This window comes from Idiotropiscis lumnitzeri, chromosome 4 (genome assembly GCF_059441095.1).
Source record: "Idiotropiscis lumnitzeri isolate Australia: NSW breed Sydney's pygmy pipehorse chromosome 4, RoL_Ilum_1.0, whole genome shotgun sequence".
NCBI lineage: Eukaryota > Metazoa > Chordata > Actinopteri > Syngnathiformes > Syngnathidae > Idiotropiscis > Idiotropiscis lumnitzeri.
The window spans coordinates 15,907,463-15,928,291 of NC_142394.1; the positions used below are offsets into that span (position 1 = coordinate 15,907,463).

At 38.5% G+C, this 20,829-nt stretch overlaps 1 protein-coding gene across 5 annotated transcripts in view; it reads left to right on the forward strand.

Moving 5' to 3' along the window:
- macrod1 (mono-ADP ribosylhydrolase 1) overlaps window positions 1-20,829 on the forward strand; it is a 158,556-nt gene that overhangs the window by 724 nt on the left and 137,003 nt on the right. For all 5 annotated transcript variants that reach the window (XM_088293967.1, XM_088293969.1, XM_088293965.1 and 2 more), the window contains exons 2-3: window positions 461-556; window positions 659-766. In XM_088293967.1, coding sequence (XP_088150093.1) covers window positions 461-556; window positions 659-766 — 204 coding nt within the window. The remainder of the gene's footprint in view (window positions 1-460; window positions 557-658; window positions 767-20,829) is intronic.

Below are 20,829 nucleotides of genomic sequence, written 5' to 3' on the forward strand. Positions count from 1 at the left end.
CAGAAGTCAATGTTTTGCTGGTCCTGTCTGCATGAAATGTGAAACATTTCCCATTTGACATGAAACCAAAACCTATGAGTAATTGAGCACCCCCAAAAGAGTTGTAATTGCTGATAGATGCCACAAGGTGGGAACAAAGTACGATATGAAGTTCCGCAAGTCACTCAAACAGTTCCTTGTCAGGCTCTTTCTACTTTATGGCGGTTGGGAAAGTTATACTACAAGGTGTGCTTAGTGGTAGATCGGTGGTCTCTTGATCTTGTGGTTCTGGGTTCGAACCCTGGACCCTGTGACCATGTTGTTTCCTTAAACAAGATACTGAACCCACAGTTGCTCCTGATGCTGCGCCATCAGTTGGTGAATGTGAATCGTTGTGCTATACAAATGAAAAAATATGTACGTAAGTATGCTTAAATTGCTCTAAATGTGTTTACTGTCTCTATTCCATTGTTTCTCTCAGAATTCCTGATATCTCAGCCTGTGGAGGTCAGACGCAAATACTACAGGAATGACTTCATACGGCTGGACGACATCCCATCCTGGACTCACACTGGAGGTCTGTCACCAAATCCAATTCCTTTTCTTACAATTATTGTGCTATTATTGGTGTAATTTACCAGCAACTGAACATACTTGGTCCCGCCTGTTTTCATGACAGTGTGTCCTGAAGTTGGTCACTATCCCAGGAATGAAAAGCTTGATGGGAAAATTTCGGTCTACAATGGCAACATCACAGTGCTGGAAGTGGATGCCATTGTTAACGCAGGTATGTGAAACTGTAAATGTTGCTTTTAGCTAACTGAATCTGTATGAATGTCTTCTTTGTTTGACATAATCACAGAGGAAAGTGTTATTAATCCTGTCAAATTTTAAATGTAAAAATATATTGCCACCTATTTATAAAACTAGGCTTTAAAGTGATTTTAGAAAATCAAGCTATTGTACCTGCTCTCAAATGCGGTGGGTTTGTCTGCTTTATGTGTGATGCCATGCCTTGCTGAAAAATGGACACTACTTTGTCTAGTTGCTTATGCCGCCACATCTCTACATGTTGGAGTGGCCAAACTACATTCACTTGAAGCCTCCGGTATCTGGAATAAATCCCACCTGTTTGTTTTGGTGCTTTCCATGCTATGATGAGAGAGGTTAACCTAACTGGATGGCATTTGTGTCTCTGGCGGATTGGTGGCAGGCTGGTCTGCGCCACTATCATCTCGCTTGAGAATTTAAATAATGATACAGAGCTGTTCTATAAGTTGTGGCATCCAGCGAAGATGCATATTTGTGCCATTAGCTTGCAAGCTAATGGCATGCTGTGTTGGTAAAAATTACCTAGTGGGGGAGGGGCGATTCATGCTGGCTACTCAAGTGTGTCAATGCGTGCCTTTGTATCAGGAACGCTGAAATACAAAAAAAAGTTCAAAACTATGTCTCCAGCACTGATTTCGCTTTTTCAACAATTATCTCTGATCCTCTATTTATGCCAGTGACATGTGACAAGCAAAACAATATAATGCTTTTCAACTAGAGGGTGCAATTAACCTGTGTATGCTGTTGTTGCCAATCCTTGCGAAGTAATAAAAGCTTTGTGTTCAACTTAACACCTATTTTTACACTAAAGAAATTTGTGTGTAAATTGAAACAAGGTCGTGATCATTTCAGTCAATACACTTTTGTGATTTTTTTTTTCTTTGTTGGAGTGCAGTAAAATTTGTTTCAAATGGAATGCTCAATTGACGTTGTGAAACACTGCCTTCAAGCCACCTTTAGATGGCGATGATTGCCTGCTCATGAGCCGTTTACCGTCCCCACAAGGCTGTTTGCATTTGAGAGAAATGTAATCTGTGTCTTGGCACAGGAGTGTGTCAAGGGAGGAGAAAGGCGGGCCAGCATGCCTAAATGATGCTTGATGATGAGACTGTAGCAGAAAATGATAGATCTCCATTTGGCAGCTGATTGTCAGCAGGTGCCAACATCCAAGTGAGTGTGTGGATCATTCACACTCATTTGCGGCATCTCTGCTGCGTGTGTAGGCAAACATTAAAAGTGCACACAAACAAGAGGGGATTATATGCTTGTATACCGCATGTGATGGTAATTTGTTTCCGTGATGACAACTTTTGTGTGTCGCGCTTGTTTTACAAGAAATTTTACAGTGTGGCAAATGTCAAGAGCGCCAGGGAAGTCGAGTGACGTTCAGCTGAAAAAGCATTGCGAACGAAAACGTGTCTGTCAACTCAGACAAAAAGCGAGATGGGAGTCTAGAAGAGGGAAGAGAAGAAGATAAAAGTGAGGCGGAGCGAGGCTCGTATTTAAATCACCGACGGCATCACCATGGCAACAGGCAGGTAGAGGGCGCCCTCAAAGGGTTTTTGGGCTGCGGCGTCCGACCATCCTTTCTTCTGTCTGACTGATTTGCTGTCCCGCTGACATTCTCTGCACTCTTTTGTTGACTAAGAGGGCCGACCTTTTCACGTGCTGACTAACTGATTGACTCAGAAGCTTTGAGCGAGGTCACTTCGACGCGTGACGTTTAAATGAGACAGTGGCTGGACAGTTAAGGACAAGAGAGCAATTATAAAGAGGGTGAGTTACTCCCAGAATAACAAATAAACACCAGCAAACTTATTCTTCTGTGACAGAACTGCCGGGCAAACAGGAGCGTGGGGAAGCTGTTCAACTCGTGGTTGACATGCGGCCGGACTGTAGCTGTTTTTGTGGCTGCATCATTTAGCCCAAGGCAGCCAGCAAACATTCACTTGAAGCCAACTGTGGCCAATTATACGCCGTACTAGCTGACTGGTAGACCCACATAAGGTGGGGTGAGTTCTTCATGGCCTGAGGACTCACAGAAACACTCCCAAATGTGCACACTATTACACACACAGTGGTGACTAGGCATTAAATGAAGGGAGAGGACACTTGCCTGAATAAATATTTGATATTTAATATAGAGAAGTGATTCAAATTAATGTGTATATATAAACCTGTCCACCGAGCCTCACAGTGATGGGAGTGTATTCTTAAGTGTGTGACTTTCCATTTGGCTCTCCGCGGCTCAATTATGGTATTTCCTTTGGCAGGAATAGTATGGCAAGGTACTGTTTAGGGCTGAATAATTAATTGAATTCAAATCGATATCGCGATGTAGTAGAATGCAATTTTTAAATTGCAAAGTCTACAGTTTGGGCAAATAACACAAAGACAAGACATCATTGCGGTCAGTCGGGATATATATATATATATATATATATATATATATATATATATATTTGTTTGCATTATTTTGTAATCTGACATTTTTTATGTTCATGTCACACTTGTGTAGTAGAATTTTGTTATGTCGTAGTGAACGCTTAAAAGACTGCAACTCAAAGTTAATTGAAGTAGATCGATAAACTGTCTTTCTTATTGCTTTGTGATTCTTTTGCCTTATTTACCGTGAGCATAGCCTGTTATTGTTTGCATTTTTTTAAACAATGCAAAAAAAAAATAATAAATGCATCAAATTTGCAATATTGATAAAAAATAAATGTTTGTCAAAATGGTTTTGCCCTACTGCACACACTTCTCAAGGTTATTTAATAGCACAACCACTTGCATATTTCGCTTTCTTGGGAGTCATACTTGGGGTGGTAATTTACAACAAAAAAATAATAAAAAAAGATCCTAAAATACGTGATGCGTGGATCTAATTTCGTTTACACTGTATGAAAGAAAGCATAAGTGAGGGTTTGACGTGGATGTCAGGAAGCATAGTTTATAAATCCAAGATATATATGTGCGGAAAATTGGTTAATCGATATTTGTTAGGGAACTGAGGTTCCATGAAGAGCCCTCACCTTAATTGCTCCATCACTGGAGCTGTGGAGGGCTTTTCATAGTTTAACTCACATCATTGCTGGCGAGGGAAGACAAAAAATAAATAAAACGGACCAAAGATGGCTTGAACAGCGTCTTGAAAAAGACTGTTCGTGGAATTTTTCATTGGCTTGGAGAATATGACCCTTCTAAGATTTTTATTGGTCATTGGGGCGGTTATGCTCTGTGCCCTCTGAATTCTGCCTAGCAACAACTGTAATAGGTGGCTAGGGATAAAAATCGCTGCGATATTGTTTCCATACAGTATGGAAGAGAAAACTGAGTTGCGATTTTAACGTGAAATCATAAAAAGCAAGATGGTCATTTTCACATTTGAGTGAGTGCAACCAAACATTTTTGTATTTAAAACTCCGCTGCATCACCCACGGCAGTGAATACACATTAACGGCGCTTGTCAGCACGCCCTGATTGATCAGGTAAGCGGAGCGTTGCAGAAATCTGGGCGGGCCCTGCATGTCGTTTGTGTCGCTCTCCATAAAGATTGGATTTACAGTAATTCCCCACTCCGCCTCATTCTCCTCCTCCTGGCCCGCCCCCTCCCTCGTCCCTCGTCGCTTCTACACTTTAACTGCCCCTGGCTTCTGCCCACGCCTATAAAACAGCACAAACATAAAAACCCACAAGCACTTAAGAGCTGTCCTGGCGTGGAGGTGGGCGGCTTGAGGTGGGGAGGGGGAGGTACGATACGAAGGGGGAGGAGACGCTAGGCTAAAACATCCTCCTCTTTACACCCCTCAATCACTTGGTCCGGAGAAGGAAGCGGAGATGGAGGGGAGGATATATTGTCTGTGATGGGCTTGCTGATTAAGATGGATTGCACGATGAAATGTCAATGAAGTGAAGAGTTCTCAGGGATTGTGTACATGAATAAGTGCGTGTGTGCGTGTGTGTGCGCGTGCGTGTTGGGTCACGACAACTAAAACCCCTCTTTAAAATTGATTAATGCCCCACGGTCAGAAGCGATATTTTTAATTTGCAAAACTTTGATTCCTTAATTGCATTGCGGCACGTACTCCTCCCAGTTCCCAGTGCACTATTTAATGTAAATTTGTGTTTGACGCTAAATGCCATTTACTGTGGCCTGAGCACCATTTGCATAGGATTAAACTTTAATAACGGCAAAAGATTTAAAAACTGAACTGTTTGCTCTGCTCTCTATTTTTATATAAAGCCCTATTTTGCAGTCGCACTCTCAGTGCGTGTGTGAATAAATGCTACGGCAAAGTCTGATAAATCTTTCAGGCTAGACTATTAAAATGGGGAAAAATGTGTCTCCAAAATTAAACCCTGCGCCATCAAGTGATAAAGAATATATCTTTAGAGCTGCTGCAGTGCTTCATCTTCATCATTTGAGTCACAATATATGCTGGCACATCAGGCCTCAACATTGGCGATTACACACATTCGTGTCTGCCTTCATGCACATCCGCCCATGTTTTTTCTGTGTGAGTGTATTGTGAGTTTGTGTGCAGGTACCATGTTACATGTGTGTGTAAGAGATATGCTCCCTGTAGATTTTCTCTGCAGGTAGCAGATAAAACTGTTGGCTGCTGCTGGAAACCCATTCAAGCTGGCAACAGCTGAGAGATACAAGATTAGGTTCGCTATTTTTTTTTTTTTTCGCCTTTCTGGGCCGCAGGTGCCCGACAGGATGGGAGCGACGGTGACCGTCGGTGTGTGCGCTTGAACTCAACGCGAACATCCTTGCTGATAAGAAATCGAGAAAGTGAGTGCAGATGGGAGGATGAGGCAGGTCAAGGATTGCGCGAAATGCACAGTGCTACCGGTACCTTCTGCAATCGTGTGTAAAAACGTGTCGTTTAATGCAACATGGTTGGCCAGAAGTACATGTACGGAACTGACACTTTTCCATCAAAGCTCTGAATGGGTGGGTGTGCATTTTAAGTCGGATAAAAGTGAATCTGAATCTGTTTCCTATACATAGAAATGTATGAGAACATTTACAAGCAAACAAAAAAATATTATTTCAATTAATAAACATGTAGGATTTCTAAAGTTTCTATATAGAAACTGTAGCTGAACGATTATGATAACAAACACCAACAATAAATTATACATCAATGTTTTTGTTTTAGAGGTTAGGCTTAAGCTAAAAATAATTTAAAACAAATTAATGTGAAAGCCAGTTTATCTACGCTCTACTTCAATTAGAGTTGTCAACTTAAATAACACTTGGAATTACAATTGTTTTTTCTAAACGTTAACTATGAAAACTTCATCTACCAAACGTGTGGCATCCACATCGACAGAAATAAGAACGTGTCACATTCTAACAAAAATGCACACAAATCTGTGGCACATCTGTATCACTTCAACTTTTCATGTGTCACAATAACAACATATAAAAACGGGCTCTTGTTAACTACTGAACTTATCTAAAGACTATATCATAAATGAATAAGGTATATGTTGAAAAAACAAAAATTTTCATCCCAAAAAGTCGCCTATGCAATAAAAAATTTGCATTCTATTACTCTGCAATGTCTATTTGAATTTGATTAGTTGTGACAGAAATCTAGTATTCTCCCCATTATCCCATCGATTTATCAAATAATAGAAAAAAAACCTGATTTATTTATTTATTATTATTTTTTTTAATTAAAAAATGTACCTGTGAGGTGCAGGTAGTAACGGAGAGTTTAGTAGCTGTTGTTAGCTAAAGTTAAGCAGCCTGTGCTTTGGACTGCCTGGTTGTCATTTGTGGCTGCAGCATGTTTTCGTAGATTGCATTTGCTTCTTTTGTCACAGTTTTTTTTTTTTTTTAATTGAACAGTTTGGTCAATAAAGCGTTTCGAAATACATCAGTGGCTGCATTGTCCTTGACCATCTGCGGGGATATTCGAAAATGTGGTGGCAGACCGGACTAAGTTTGCTGACATCGATACGATACCATCAGAGACGTGCTCGTAGAAAGAAAGTTCTGCTTTGCAATAGACGCGTTGTACTTTTTGTTCTTTTTTAAGTGTGAAATGATTGCAAAACTTTGTCTTTTCCTGACGCTTTCCTTCTGGGAAGCCAACATTACTCATTTCAACATGTTTCATCTGTTTGGAAAAATGATCCTTGCGAAGCTTCAAGGCAGAGATTTTGCTTTGACTTTTTTTTTTTTGTAATCCATTTATTCAATTAATTGTTTGATCCTAAACACAGAGTGTCATTTTATATATTTTGTGTAAATATATGACAATCTGGATTGCTGAGCACTCAATTAATTAATTAGTTCACAATATCAAGATGTTGATGGAAAATATTACAACTGCGCAGGCCTTGAGCTGTACAGTCGTACATATTTCAGAGTTTTAACAGAAGGCAGAGAGAGCCATTAAAAAGGAGACTGTCCTTTCTGACGGCGCCTGACAGATGGTCGATGACGGAGTCGTTCGTCACTCATGTTTGTGTTATCCAGAGTTGTCGGCTGGCTGTCTCTCCGCCGGTCTATCAGAATCTTTCTGTTTCACCGCACAGACGCTCCAGAATGTCAGAATGTTTTTATTCACAAGACATTGCAAAGATGATAAAGATTCATTATTTACTAAATGTATCTTTAGGTAAATATAGAAAAACTGCAGTCATCTCAGAGTTCAGTCTTGGAGAAGTGACATATTTGGTTTATTGAACCGATGACATGCTAGTCTTTATTGGCTTGTGGAAATAAAAATGAATAAATAGAAAAGAATACCAAATGTGTGTAGTTTAATTGCAGCCACTGCTATCCCAAAATGTGTTAGTGAAACCCAACCTTCAAGCCAGGAAGATTTTAAAAATCAAAGTGGAAGCAAAGAAAAATCAGTTACAAAACGGCACTTTTTAAGAAGCACTCAACATCATTAAAAAACGAAAAAAAAAGCTGATTTGAAGTATGTATGAAAAATGTTCTGAGAACTTGAAGGCCAAATTATTGTAATTTTGTCAATACTTTCAGATGCAACCTTATTCTGTATCCCAAAACCTTCATGATTATTCCGTCAGTTTGCCATCAATCTATCCACCATTCTCGACTGACTCAACTTCGACATGGACATAAAAGGCACTCTGAGCGGGATATAGTTCACGTTCCGAAATGTTTTAACCATTTAGCTTGTTGGCATTTGTAAATTTGTTCACATTTGGTCAAAAAATAAAATCAACAAATTAAGATTTACTTCATAATTAAATCATATTAAAACATTTATTGACTGATTCAAACCAATAAAAAGTTCCAAAATATTATAAAAAAATTCAAAATAAAAGCCCAAAATTCAGATTTCTTTTCCATATTTTTTCTCGTTTCTTTAGCAATTCCAACCATTCCAACCTAAAACTGATCAGATCATTCCCAATCCAAATTATCAAGATGAAAACCCAAATTAGGATATTTTTACATATTTATTCCCATTTTAAAATTTCTTGACCAATTCAAAGCATTTCAACTCTTCAACATATTTCTGTGATTTTTGTATTTTATTATTTATTCAAAGTATTCCACTCCTTCACTTTCGCAAAATTCGCAAATTTTCAAAATAAAAGCACTAAATTAAGACTATTTTACTAGTTGCCACATTTCATGACCGATTCAAAGCAACATCCAACTTTAATAAGTTCAGCTCATCCAGCTTCACATCATTCCACAATTAATTCCACAGCATTGCAATTCAGCTTCAGCTTTTCAACATTCACAAGTAATTTCAAGAAATTGCATCATCTAGTTATGTTAAAACATTCAGGCAACAAAAAAAAAATGCTGATGTCTTTTAATATTGTAAAACCCGTCTGAACTCACCAGTCACATCATTAGACACACCTGAAATAATTACAATAGAACCATTTCACAATGGGTGCTTGATTAGTTCGAGACTTTAGAAGGTCACAATTTAAAAATGCATTTCAATTTAATATTACAAACCAGTATAAATTCATTCATTTCATTCGACATCCAATAGATAGTTGTATGATATAACTCTATATATAAATACAATGTTTTTTTTCTTTTCATTGAAGTGGAAGGAGCAATGCTTCAAATGGGCAAATGAATTGTGACGTGCTTTAAACGCAAACTCAAATACTGTAAATATAAAATAAAAAAAAATAAAAAAGCAAAGGCTTTGCATATCGGCATTTTGAGTTGCTGCATTCTAATTGTAACGATTATTTACTAACCCGCTTTAATGACTTTTCCTCTCTCTTTTCTGGTTTTACAGCATAGCATTGTGTTTGTGCTCAATTTTTTTTCTGCTTCTACATTTGTTTCTCACCGCTTACCTGGCTCACAACACACCCACTCTCGCTACTCACAAAGAGCTGAATGAACTATTGAGTGCGCTTGTATTGCATTGGCTTCTTACCTAATGTTTAGGAAGGTGAGTTTACATAAAATCACATGTATTGCTCTTTCCAATTTACTGTTCAAACCGTCATTGAATAAAATGTTCCATTTTGAGTGATTGTTAAGAGTCAAGAAACACTAATTAAAAAGGCTTTAGCTGAGTGTACTAGTGCATCTCTTTTAAGTAAGAAGGTCAGTAAGAGACTTCATCAAAGTGTTGTTTTCCCTCATTTCACCAGAGGTGCTCTCTATTTCAGGCAGGTACGCCTACGCTGCGGCACAAGAGTGAGCGATAGATATTGTAATCAAAGCTGTTGTAAAGTGAGAGGGGGCTGAAATAAATACATGTTTAAAAATAAAATGCTTGCTTTGAAAAACACGTTATACACCTGGACCTGAACATGACCGTCAAGCTCGAGGAGTTCTGGAAAAGAAAAAAAAAATACAACCCAAAACATCAACAGCAAATTGTTTCATTAGTTTCTCTTGAGCATAGGAGCATTTTGATTATGATTATTAATCTCGTTAAAGATTTCTTGATGAGGGTTATCAGCTGTCTTTATTAAAGTGACTACAATAATTTTTTTTTACAAGGCAGAAATATATTGTCATTTTCATAGATGGGGATTTTACCCTATTTTGCCGGACCGTCCTCCGTCCGTGACCTGGACACCCTTCTGTTGTCATCCCGCTATTCTTATTCCTAAAAGAATCGTCCTTCGTCCCTGTCCGTCCTCGTCTTTTTAAAGCGCTATTTTCCTTACTTTTCACCAGTTCCTCTTGCAGTCTTGGTAGCATACAATGCAACCAGTTTTCTTAACCTGTTCATACATTGTCATTGTTGTTTAACAAATTAAATGGTGGCTTAAAAGTAAATTCCAATTGCACAGTACAAACTTCAGAAAGGCCCAAGAGTCATGGCTTGAATCCGTAACATGATCATAACATTGGGAATTTCTAGTAAATACAATCAAGTTGTTATCTTTCTAGGAAATTTGTTATCAAGCTATATGCTTTGGCTCTGAGAAATTATGTAAATTTATCGAAAATGTGCTTGAGATTTTATTGGGTGAAAGGAAATGAGGATTAATATGTTATATATGTTATATATCTTTACTGGCTTTTTTTTTTCATATTCCTGCTAACAAAAAAAACAAACATTTTTTTTTAAAGTATAGCATCACTGAGGCAATTATACTTCACATTTGTAGGGTGCTTGTTGTAAAGTGCAGCAGAAGGATTAATGCTGTTTTCGTTCTTGTAATTTGCTCCTCTAAAAGAACAAGCAGACCCACGCCAAGTGGTCTCAGTCTGCTTGATTGGTGTGCTCCAGGATTTGGAGGACAGCGTTTCACACTTGACCCAGCAAATTGCACTGGTCAGACCGCATGTATGAGTCTGTTTTCAACAATTGTGGTTGTTTTAAACCAACAAGGCCTTCTCTGCTGGCCTAAACACAATCAGAAGCACTAATTTCCATTTGCAAGCGTAATTCCTTAAATTTGTTGCCTGAATTAGTTTTCATATATTCTCATGTTTCTTTTGGCTATATGTTGTAGATATTAGATTTTTCTTTTTGTCCAGTCGGATTTCTGACTCAAAGTGCTGCAATACCCAAGGCCTTCACAATCAATCTTAGCAATGGGACTTTTTCCAATCAGATTTCAACACTGTCCTCACAGGGCCAGCGAGTGGATGAGGAACACAACCCGTCGTTTCTTCAGTGTCTACATTGTCTTAAATACCAGACTTTCATTGAACATTGTCTCGTCCGACCCAATATTTTCCACCATCTCAGCAAATGTGAGTGTTTCTCAAGGTTGCGTTTCATCAAGTCACTGATTTGAGTTTTTAATCGCGAGGGGCGTGTTGTGATCCATCAGGCCGTCCCGCAAGTAACACGGGTCTGAGTAGATGATGGAAAGCCCAGAGGAGAGACCATTCGTGTGGCTGCGGTCCCAACGAGGCGCTCAGAGTGCGTTCCCTTTGCCTCTCTGTGCTGCACTTACCATACATCTACCCCGGAGCTCTTGTCAGCTCCTCTTAAGACAGTCTCATATTACAAGATGCAACATGTCACACCAAGTTTGCTACTCCAGACAAACACTTTACATATCTGAGCTCTAAGAAAGAAGATTTTATTTATTGATGCATGTGTTGCTTGACACTTTGAGAAGAAAGGAAAAAAAGCCTTTCCCTTGCTTTAAGTACGGAAAAAAGCCGTTCCCTGCCTATATATATATATATATATATATATATATATATATATATATATATATATATATATATATATATATGTATATATATATATGTATATATATATATATATATATATATATATAGAGAGAGAGAGATATATTAAACAATGGGCATACAGGAACAGATCAAAAATAGAGAAGCCCCCCCCAAAAAAAAACTAAAAAATATATCAGTATCAGATTGGGATCAGTGTTGAAAACCAGAAAAGCCTTTATAATATATGGTATAGTAAAAGTTCTTGAATGAGTTGGCATTTTATCAGACATTTCTGGATAGATTAACTGTTTTTATTTGGCTTGTCACTTATTCTAAAATCGGTGGAAATAGGCTTTCCTTAGCTTTCAATGCGACCTTTAAAGGCTATTTTCATTATCGGCTAATCTCCCGTCAATTGTTCACGGTTTGAAATGTCAGAAAACTAGATGAATGAAATACTGGGGGAAAAATACCCCTCCCCCTCAAGGGAAAGGTTGAGTCTAAAAAGTTTTGTCAATTGAAACAAGACGGGACATCTGTGCAGGTAATTTTGTCCAAAAAAGACCAATGGTTCTTTTGAGTGGGCCTTCACAACAGAGCTCGGCGGTGTGCCGAGATGTTAACGCAACAGACAAGCTGGCAAGGATACTGCAGAAAAAGGACTTTTAGAGGGTAGGCGCATGAAGCCACTGCAGTTACACTATGATTACACCTACTAAGATGCCGCATCAGAGGGCAGATTGAATGCAGCGAACGCAACTAAATGTGGGGCGAGCTTTTGCACACTTGGCTGCAATCGAGACAACAGACAGCAGCATCCAACATTTAACGTTACCCTGGGCAAAAGGAAAGACTATGAATAGTAACCACAATCATTCATTCTGTTTACATATTTACTATGTAATCAAAACAAATTATGAAAATAGATTTTACCATCCCGCTGGCGTACCCTTGATTTATGAGTCTGCTGCAGAGATTCTTTTTCTGTGTCTAAGACACACAACACACTTTTATTTGTTCACATTTTTGCATTGACAGTGACGATATAATCATGGCGCGAAATTGTTGATGTTGTGAATGTGTTATGTAAATTAAGTTGTATTGTTTTGTATTGGATCTCTTTACAGTTAGCCTTTTGGGTAAAATGATTCTTAACAATTCCCACAATAGTCCCTAATTGTGCTTGCATCTGCTTGCAAGATGAAATACATGAAAAAAAATCCAAATATTTCTTGTGATACATCTGATTTGTCTATGATCCTAATTTAAAAAAAAAATAAAATAAATAAATAAATATTTTTTTCAAGGCACACATAGCGAAAACACCCAAATCACATTATTGTATAACGTATAAAAAAGTCCCAGTCAAAATATTATTTTTAATATTTCATCCAGGTGTGCAAAGCTTGGTCTCAATCATTATAATACATTTTTAAAATGTTACATTTACGAATGCGTGACAGTAAAATGTAGTCAGTTTTTTACAGTAGCCTGTCACAGTGGAGACACGCTTTCTGTAATGACCTGTCTTAAACCTCCTAAGACACTTGAGAACAATTCTTCTTACTTAATGAGCCTTATGATTGCAAAATATTAAATTAGTTTGACGTTACACTTAATTATCCACTTCATTGAGATGAATATCACCATGAAAGTCCATCACAGTGAAGTTGCGCTTCTCAAAAGTTGCAAGTTTGCTACTTAGCCCCGTCTAGTCCAATTTTGAATCTACATGCTCCGATCTTTATCACTTTACATCACGGCACTGGAGTCATGTTGTTATGTCCACTCTGTCCTCTCGTATCGGCGTCTTTGCCAAAGGCGCACTTCTGAGGCTGCGGTGGCTGTGTGAATTAGCCGCAGTATGACTCTAGACGAGGCCACTGCTCCACTTTTTCCAGTCCAGATCTGTCCGAGTTAATCACGCCATGACTGTCAGAAACATGACTTTACTGGTCATTTGGGCGACGGCGTTAATATCCTCAGCGTACTGAAAATTTGGAGCTTTCAAGGTTCACTGCCCTGAGTTTGTGTGGGATGCTCCGGTGCCGTTTGTGTCAGAGAAGATGGATGAAATACCACAGCGCTTTCCGCGGTTTTGCACGTCTCCAGAGTTTTGCTCGCCCCGGACCCCCATCCACTCATCGCCCCCCCCTCCCCTCTCCCGCTTCCATTTAGACATCATCACAGACAAACGGGCTCGGGTTTTCAGCTTGAGACAGATTTACACCCTGACATTGAGAAGTTAACGTATACCCTTGCGGAGTTAATCCCTAATGTTGTCCGTGTCAGTAAATAAATGAAAAAAGAAAAGCCAAACTGTTGGAGTTTGCAAAAAAAGCTCCTTCTTGTTAATTATTTTTCTCCCACCCCTCCTTTGTTAAGAGCTTTCCCACCCCTCCAATCAATCGGCACTTTAGCGAGCAGGAAGGCAAAAAGGACTCGCTAGCCTCATTAGCCTGATTGCGCCGATACGGGAGATGGAAAGAGATGGAGCGAATCGTGGCGTAAACGAGAAAAGAGTCGACTGGAACATCAGCACTTGGCCCGTCAGAGCCACTGTCAACGGGAGCAAAGGTGTTTTTAACATTTTGCTTTGTTTTTGCCCAGTTGTGACTCGTGCTATTTGGTCGGGTTGATGAAGTGGGGCCTTTAGAGGGAGATTGCATAAACCTCCATGTATAATTTGTTTACGTACGGTAGTTACTGTTGTGCTCTGGAGCCGAGCTGTGTGGCTTATGTGCTCACCTTCGGAACTGTCACAACACGTCGGCGAGGCTGCAGTCATGTTGCCTGGGTAACACAAGAACAGAGACCAAGTTTCCCTTGTGATTGCACATTGAACCACAATTGAACCGATATTATGTCGTCGAGCGATAAAGGTGTTAAATAACTTGAATGACACATTTTCCAGCCGTATGCTTCAAGAAAAAAAAAAAAGAGGAATAATGCTTTAACCATTTATTTCTCATTCAGATTGTTAATATAATAATAATAATAATATTTTATATATCTATCTTATCTCTCTCTATATATTTATTTATTTATTTATTGCATTTGTCTTTGCAGATTATGCTAATTATAGATTACTCTCCAGAGTTGTATATGTGTGTGTGGGGGTGTGTGTGTGTGTCTTTATGTATATGTCCACAGTATTTCAAAATTACTGATGTGAAAACATGCAAAACAAAGTGCCCATAACCACAGGCATTAAAAAAGAAAAACAACGAAACATTGTCGGTGTGTTTTGGCCTTCTAAATCTGGATTCTCTAAATCTCCCTTTTTTTTTCATGTTGACTGAAAAACTGCAGTTTTATTATTACTCCCTTAAAAGTCATCAACTAAAATAAAATGCCCTCATACATACATATTTTTTCCTTCTGTAAAAGTTCTGAGAATGAAAAAAACACAGCGTACCTTAATTTTGTTCCCTTTTTTGAAAGAGAATGACTACAAATTGCTGCTTTATTTGCTCAAAGCTCTCGCTAAGGCTGGAATAAATATGGTGTACCGTCAGGTTGCAGCCATATCAAATGTCATCCCAACCTTTGATGAAAATGACAAAAAAAAAAAAAATCATGAATAAATGCTGCTACTGCACTGAATGACAAGCACGTCATTTAAAGCATTATTTGACTTTAAAAATGATCAACTCAATGTGACCTAGGTTATTGATATTTTCCTCTGAGAATATCTGACAGTGTGACAGTAATGTGCTCGTTGTAAAGCAGCCAAACTGTCAAACTTCGATGTCATTTTTTGACTGGCTTAATGTACTCTCGGGGATGACTAATGATTTTACATTTCCTGCTCTTTGTAACAATAATAGTGAGCTGCTTAGCCGTCTTTGCAAAATATCGGCTCTACTGACAGCCAGCTAATCAGTTTAGCATAAAGATGCCGGATGGCTCTTCAAAGTATTTGATGGCTGCAGTTTGATGGTTTCAAAATGTGGAGGAATTAAGGGAACAATCTTGAGGAAATTATAATAAATTGTAGTCTTTAATATAGATTGATAGACTTAATATGTGGAAGAAATGAAGGCATTGTGGAATAACATACTGGGGTACCTTGACTCACAAGTGACCCTAATTTATGAGATTTCCAAGATAAGCTCCCTTTCTCAGACGATTTTTGCGTTTTGTTTGAGCAAAAAATTTCAAATACGAGTGCTAGATGGTGGCATTGAATTCTCAACTCAACAGGAAGAAGAGCTGTTGTATTCCTCTGCTTTTTTCCACCTTAAATGAAGTTAATGCACATAAGTTAATATTGGGGGTGGCTGTAACCCATTAAGTGCACTTGCATTCACTTCAATGGGAACAATTACCTTGACGAATGAATGTTTCACGTTGCAGACGGGCTCACAGAACTAATGAAGTTCATAACTTGAGGTTCTACTGTAGAAAATCATATTCACACATGAATGCTAATTGTGATACCTGGTATAACAACAAAATGTGGATATCAGCGTGAAATCTCTGCAATCGTGCTCCCCAACATGAATGGAAATTGCAAGCATGCGGTGGGGTTGATCCTCATTATATCAGTAATGCATCCTAATGCATGGTGACAATAAGCCCGTCTCTTCGGTAATCCTAACATGTTGAACAAAGTGGCATGCGAGTGAGAGTGTAGCCTTCAAAGGCTTCAAACCAACCCCGAGGCCCAGCTCCCTCTTCCCCACTGCCGGCAGATCATTGTCATTGTCTGATCACATGTCCTTATCGCAGACGAATCCGCCACATCACACACGCACACGCACACGCACGCACACTTCCACGCCGGCGTACAGGAAACACGACAAACACCGCACACAATTACCGTCTTATAATTGCCATCTATCCGCCGTTGTTGTGAAGCGGCATCTGATAGAGGCGCGCTGTGCGGCGGCCCAGCTGCATTATCAGGGCTTAGGAAATGACATGACTATTTATGGGAGGTATTTATCCACTTATCCTATTGTCGCTATTGTCCAAAGCTAGAACGGGCAGCTCTGGTCGGAGACGCTCTGACAAACATGCTGATGAATCATACAGAGCGAGCGCCCTTTGGTCGATAATGAGATGCTTTCTCATCAGGCTTTTTTCAAGCGTTACATTTGTTCTGTGCCCAAACTTTTTTCCATGTTCACAAATGATTTGATAAACGTGTAGTTTTGTGGGTCTGCACGCTTTTTGTCATGTGCCTGTTTTTTTTTTCCAGAGGAATTGTTGAGTTTCAAGGCCGCACATATTTGATTGGTTAAGGGGGATTCATAGTCATCTCCCTCATCAATGTGCCAAACGCTCCCTTTTTTTTTTTTGGTATGTAATATATATTCAGCTTGACTGGTGTCAGCGGCATATTTCCCCCCCAGTTGTGATAAGAAAAAGTTATACATAAAAAAAATCTTGCACTTGTAAAGATGCCGGATTCACTCCAGATCGTAATGCCCAATTCTGATTTGTGAACTGATTGTTTTGAGGGTTTTGAGTTTTTCCTTGCCCTCCTGGGGGTTAAGATCGGGGATGTCGATTGTGGTTATGTAAAGCCCTTTGAGACTGTCTGTGATTAAGGGCTATACAAATAAAATTGACTTGACTTGACTTGACTTGATTTGTTATCTTTAGAGCTGGAAGACTATTACATTTTATATATATATATATATGGATACTATATATATATATATATATATATATATATATATATATATATGGATACTATATATACATATATATATATATATATATATATATATATATATATATATATATATATATATATATATATATGGATACTATATATATATATATATATATATATATATATATATATATATATATATATATATATATGGATACTATATATACATATATATATATATATATATATATATATATGGATACTATATATACATATATATATATATATGGATACTATATATACATGGATACTATATATGGAGCATGTATGTCAGCTCCCACACCTGCCCCGTGTGGGCGATTACCTTCCATAGTTTTTCATTTGCAAAAAAAATAAAGCGCTCTCTTTATATTGCCATGTAGTTCCACACCACAGCAAATGGTTAAATGAATACATCTCATACTGACGGTGTCAATCAAAACTTAATATGATTATTATTATTCACAAAGGCAGAATGGTTCATCCAACTCTCTTATTGTGATGTTTTGACTGCTCAGACCACATTGTGTAGGATGCAATTGAATAAATATGTGAGCAAGAATCAACTTACATGTTGTATTACCCCAAAGTAAGGAGACTGTGCCGTTGTATCGCAACACGCACGGTGAGACGACAATCCATTTGGGGATTACGCTGATCTAAAGCACATACTGTACAGTTGTTAAATGTGACACACAATCCATTTAGAGATTAAATTAGCCTAAATAACAAAGCTGCACCGTTTTATTCAGTTTGTCGTTGAGTGAATAAAAGTGATTACAGTCTATAACACGCAGTACATTTGTCATCAGCTCATATCCAGTCGCATTTTTATACGCACATTAAAGGGATTCAATTCAACCGGAGCCACGTTTTAATTCATGCGCAGCGTTTAGTAGTCCCCCGGAATACGTACATTTGTTTTAAGTATCCACACAAGGACACATCTCTGGTTTAATCTTCACTCTTAACATGCCAAGCTGTGATTAAAGAGGATTATTTATCCCTCTCCCCAGGGCGCTGTGCTCATCAACTTAACTGAAAGCAAAATACAGGTGTGTTGCCTGCCATTAAAACAAATGAGGGCAAGGTGATGTATTGGGATTCAAAGGATGCCTCTCTCACATTCATCCGCTCGCCGGTGTTCACATTGTCGCATTGTTGTGGGGTTGCAAGGAAAGTGAAAGTGCTCGGTCAGCATTTTGCAAACGTTTGCGTGTTTTTATGTATTTTTAAAGACACTCATGCATTGGTAATATGCTCACAACCAGCAAAGGTTGCATCGCTGAAGGATAATGCTGCCTGCTGTCGATACACTTGTGGAGCAAACACTGAGGGGGGAAAAAAGAGCAAGTTCGCCAAGTACCACTTGTTCATTTCAGCTCAGTGTGGATCACCACGGCAGCTCCATGAAATTTATCCTGAATGTCATAATTTTTTTTGCAATGTGTCTTTGTTTTTCTCAGCTTTCTTCTATAATAATAATAATAATGATAATAATAATAATAATAATTTCACTCTCTCAACAAAAGCACAGGAGGAGCTAGTTCCTCCAGCTGCATTGTTTGTGGCAGCAATTCAGCATGCACTCAAGCATTTTATTTTATTGTTTTGTTTTTTTTTTACATTGATTTTTGTTTAATTCTGTGTGTTTTGAACACAATACAAAACCTGAATAGATCCTCCATGAACTGACAAATAAACTGAGGTACATAAAGTTGAGGGGAAAAAAAGATGTATTCCTCCAATAGTCCCCCCCATCCCCCCTCCAACACATATTAATCGGCATGATAACTATATTGCATCTGCTCCTTCTAATTAGATTTCTGTGTTAGTCTGCGTGTCAGCGGGATTATGCCAAAATGCGCTTGCTGATTTTCATTACCTTTGACTTTTTTTCTACAATGAAATAGAGCAGTAAACCACAAGCCAGATCTTTCTTCTCTAACATGTTCGGAGGATGTGCGTGTAATATTTTGCATTTTTGTTTTATGATGTGTTTGTTTAGTTTCTCCAGAAATATTACTTACTTATTCTTCAACTTTGAACAAGTGTATGGTGATGCAACATTTATGTTTAAACGAGTACAGTAAATCCATTCCAGAAAGTCTGATTAAAACTGAATTGTATGAAATCCAAAGCGAGATTTCCCATAGACAGTAACATAATTCCAATGAATCCGTGTCAGATAACTAGGAAAAATTGTCTGGTTTTTTTTTTGTGTGTAATTTTTTACCACCATCATTAGATAGCGCCAGTGCACTACAGTCACATTTATTTCGTTGTATATTGGAAAGTATGAGAAAAATGTTTGGTGGTATACAATGTGGCATTTTTACTTTGTCAAGATTTTTGCTTTCATATATGAGCATTAAGTGTCAGTACTTGAGAGATGCTGCAATATGCACTAACTACAAGTGCTGAGGCCAGTCCCGAGTGGAGCCCTGCCGAGTTGGGCCTTACGCCGAGCACGAGTGCAGACTAAGAGCTCTGAAAGTAGACGTCTAAAGCCAGAGCCCACCGCCTGCAGTGTGCTCTTCTCCCAAATTGCCTCTGCTCAGAAATTGTGCCTGTGGGAAAGAGATGCAAGCACATTTCTGATTCTTTAGCCAATGTAGAAGAAAAATACTTCAGTCAATTTCTCGCCTAATGTCAGTCTTATTATGGTGATAATATATTCAATAATGAGAACACAGCAACAATTTTCTTTATGCTATATTTCATAATTCCATATAGAATCCTACTGGATCACTTATATATGCCGCTAATAATTAATTTGTTGTGTTTCTACATGTGCTGCGGGACAGTTTGTGTTCAAATATCCCTTACTTAAAGGGTTATAACTGATGCGACATCTATCGCTACTGGAGAGCAAAAATAGACAGAGTGACGGCGCCACTGCATTAGCATGTCCCATCAATGATAATGGAAAGCACGGAAAATAGCTTTGCATCGCTGTAAACACGAAGCTCAGAAGGAGTGTGTCATATCTACCGTTTCATATCCATGGCTATTTTTTTGCTCAGGCGCTCGTCATATACGCGTCTCTCCAACATGTTATTTTGGTTCACTACACATTTGTCTTTTGTAGAGCCCTTATCTATGGCATGTAATCATAGCAGAAGTGGAAAAGGAAGAACTTGACATTAGGACAAGGTAAGTTTGCGGAAACGTAAAAACTTCTCAGCTTTATTTATATAATTCGTCATGTACTGCACATGGGATTTTTCGGCTCAGAAAAAAGGTACACAGTGGTATTAGGGCTGGGCGATTGTTATCGAATCCATATCTAAATTTGATCATTCAAAATGTTAATATCGAAAATTCAAAATATATCAGTCCTGGATTTTCATGCTTGTGCTACATGTATAGCTCAGGCCAACCAACCACACACCTCCTTCCAATTTTGCCATTGATTGACAGCTAAAGTCAGTCAATGGCAGGGAGGGAGAGATGTCGTCAACTCACCCAAAGTGACTAACTGTTATTTTTATTTATTTTTTTTACTTTGGCTAGTCCTTGTCAGGTTCGGAAGCATCGTGCCCTGTGTGTCGGGCCTTAGTACTGAAACGATGTTGCGCTTCAAGCCACACCTGCATGGACAAATTGGTAGAAAACAACACTCACATGGATGTGGTTGTCAAACGCACACTTACATGCATGTAAATTGCATAAAAGCATAACGTTATTTATTGTTAATGCACAGTGGCTGTACAAGCTGAAA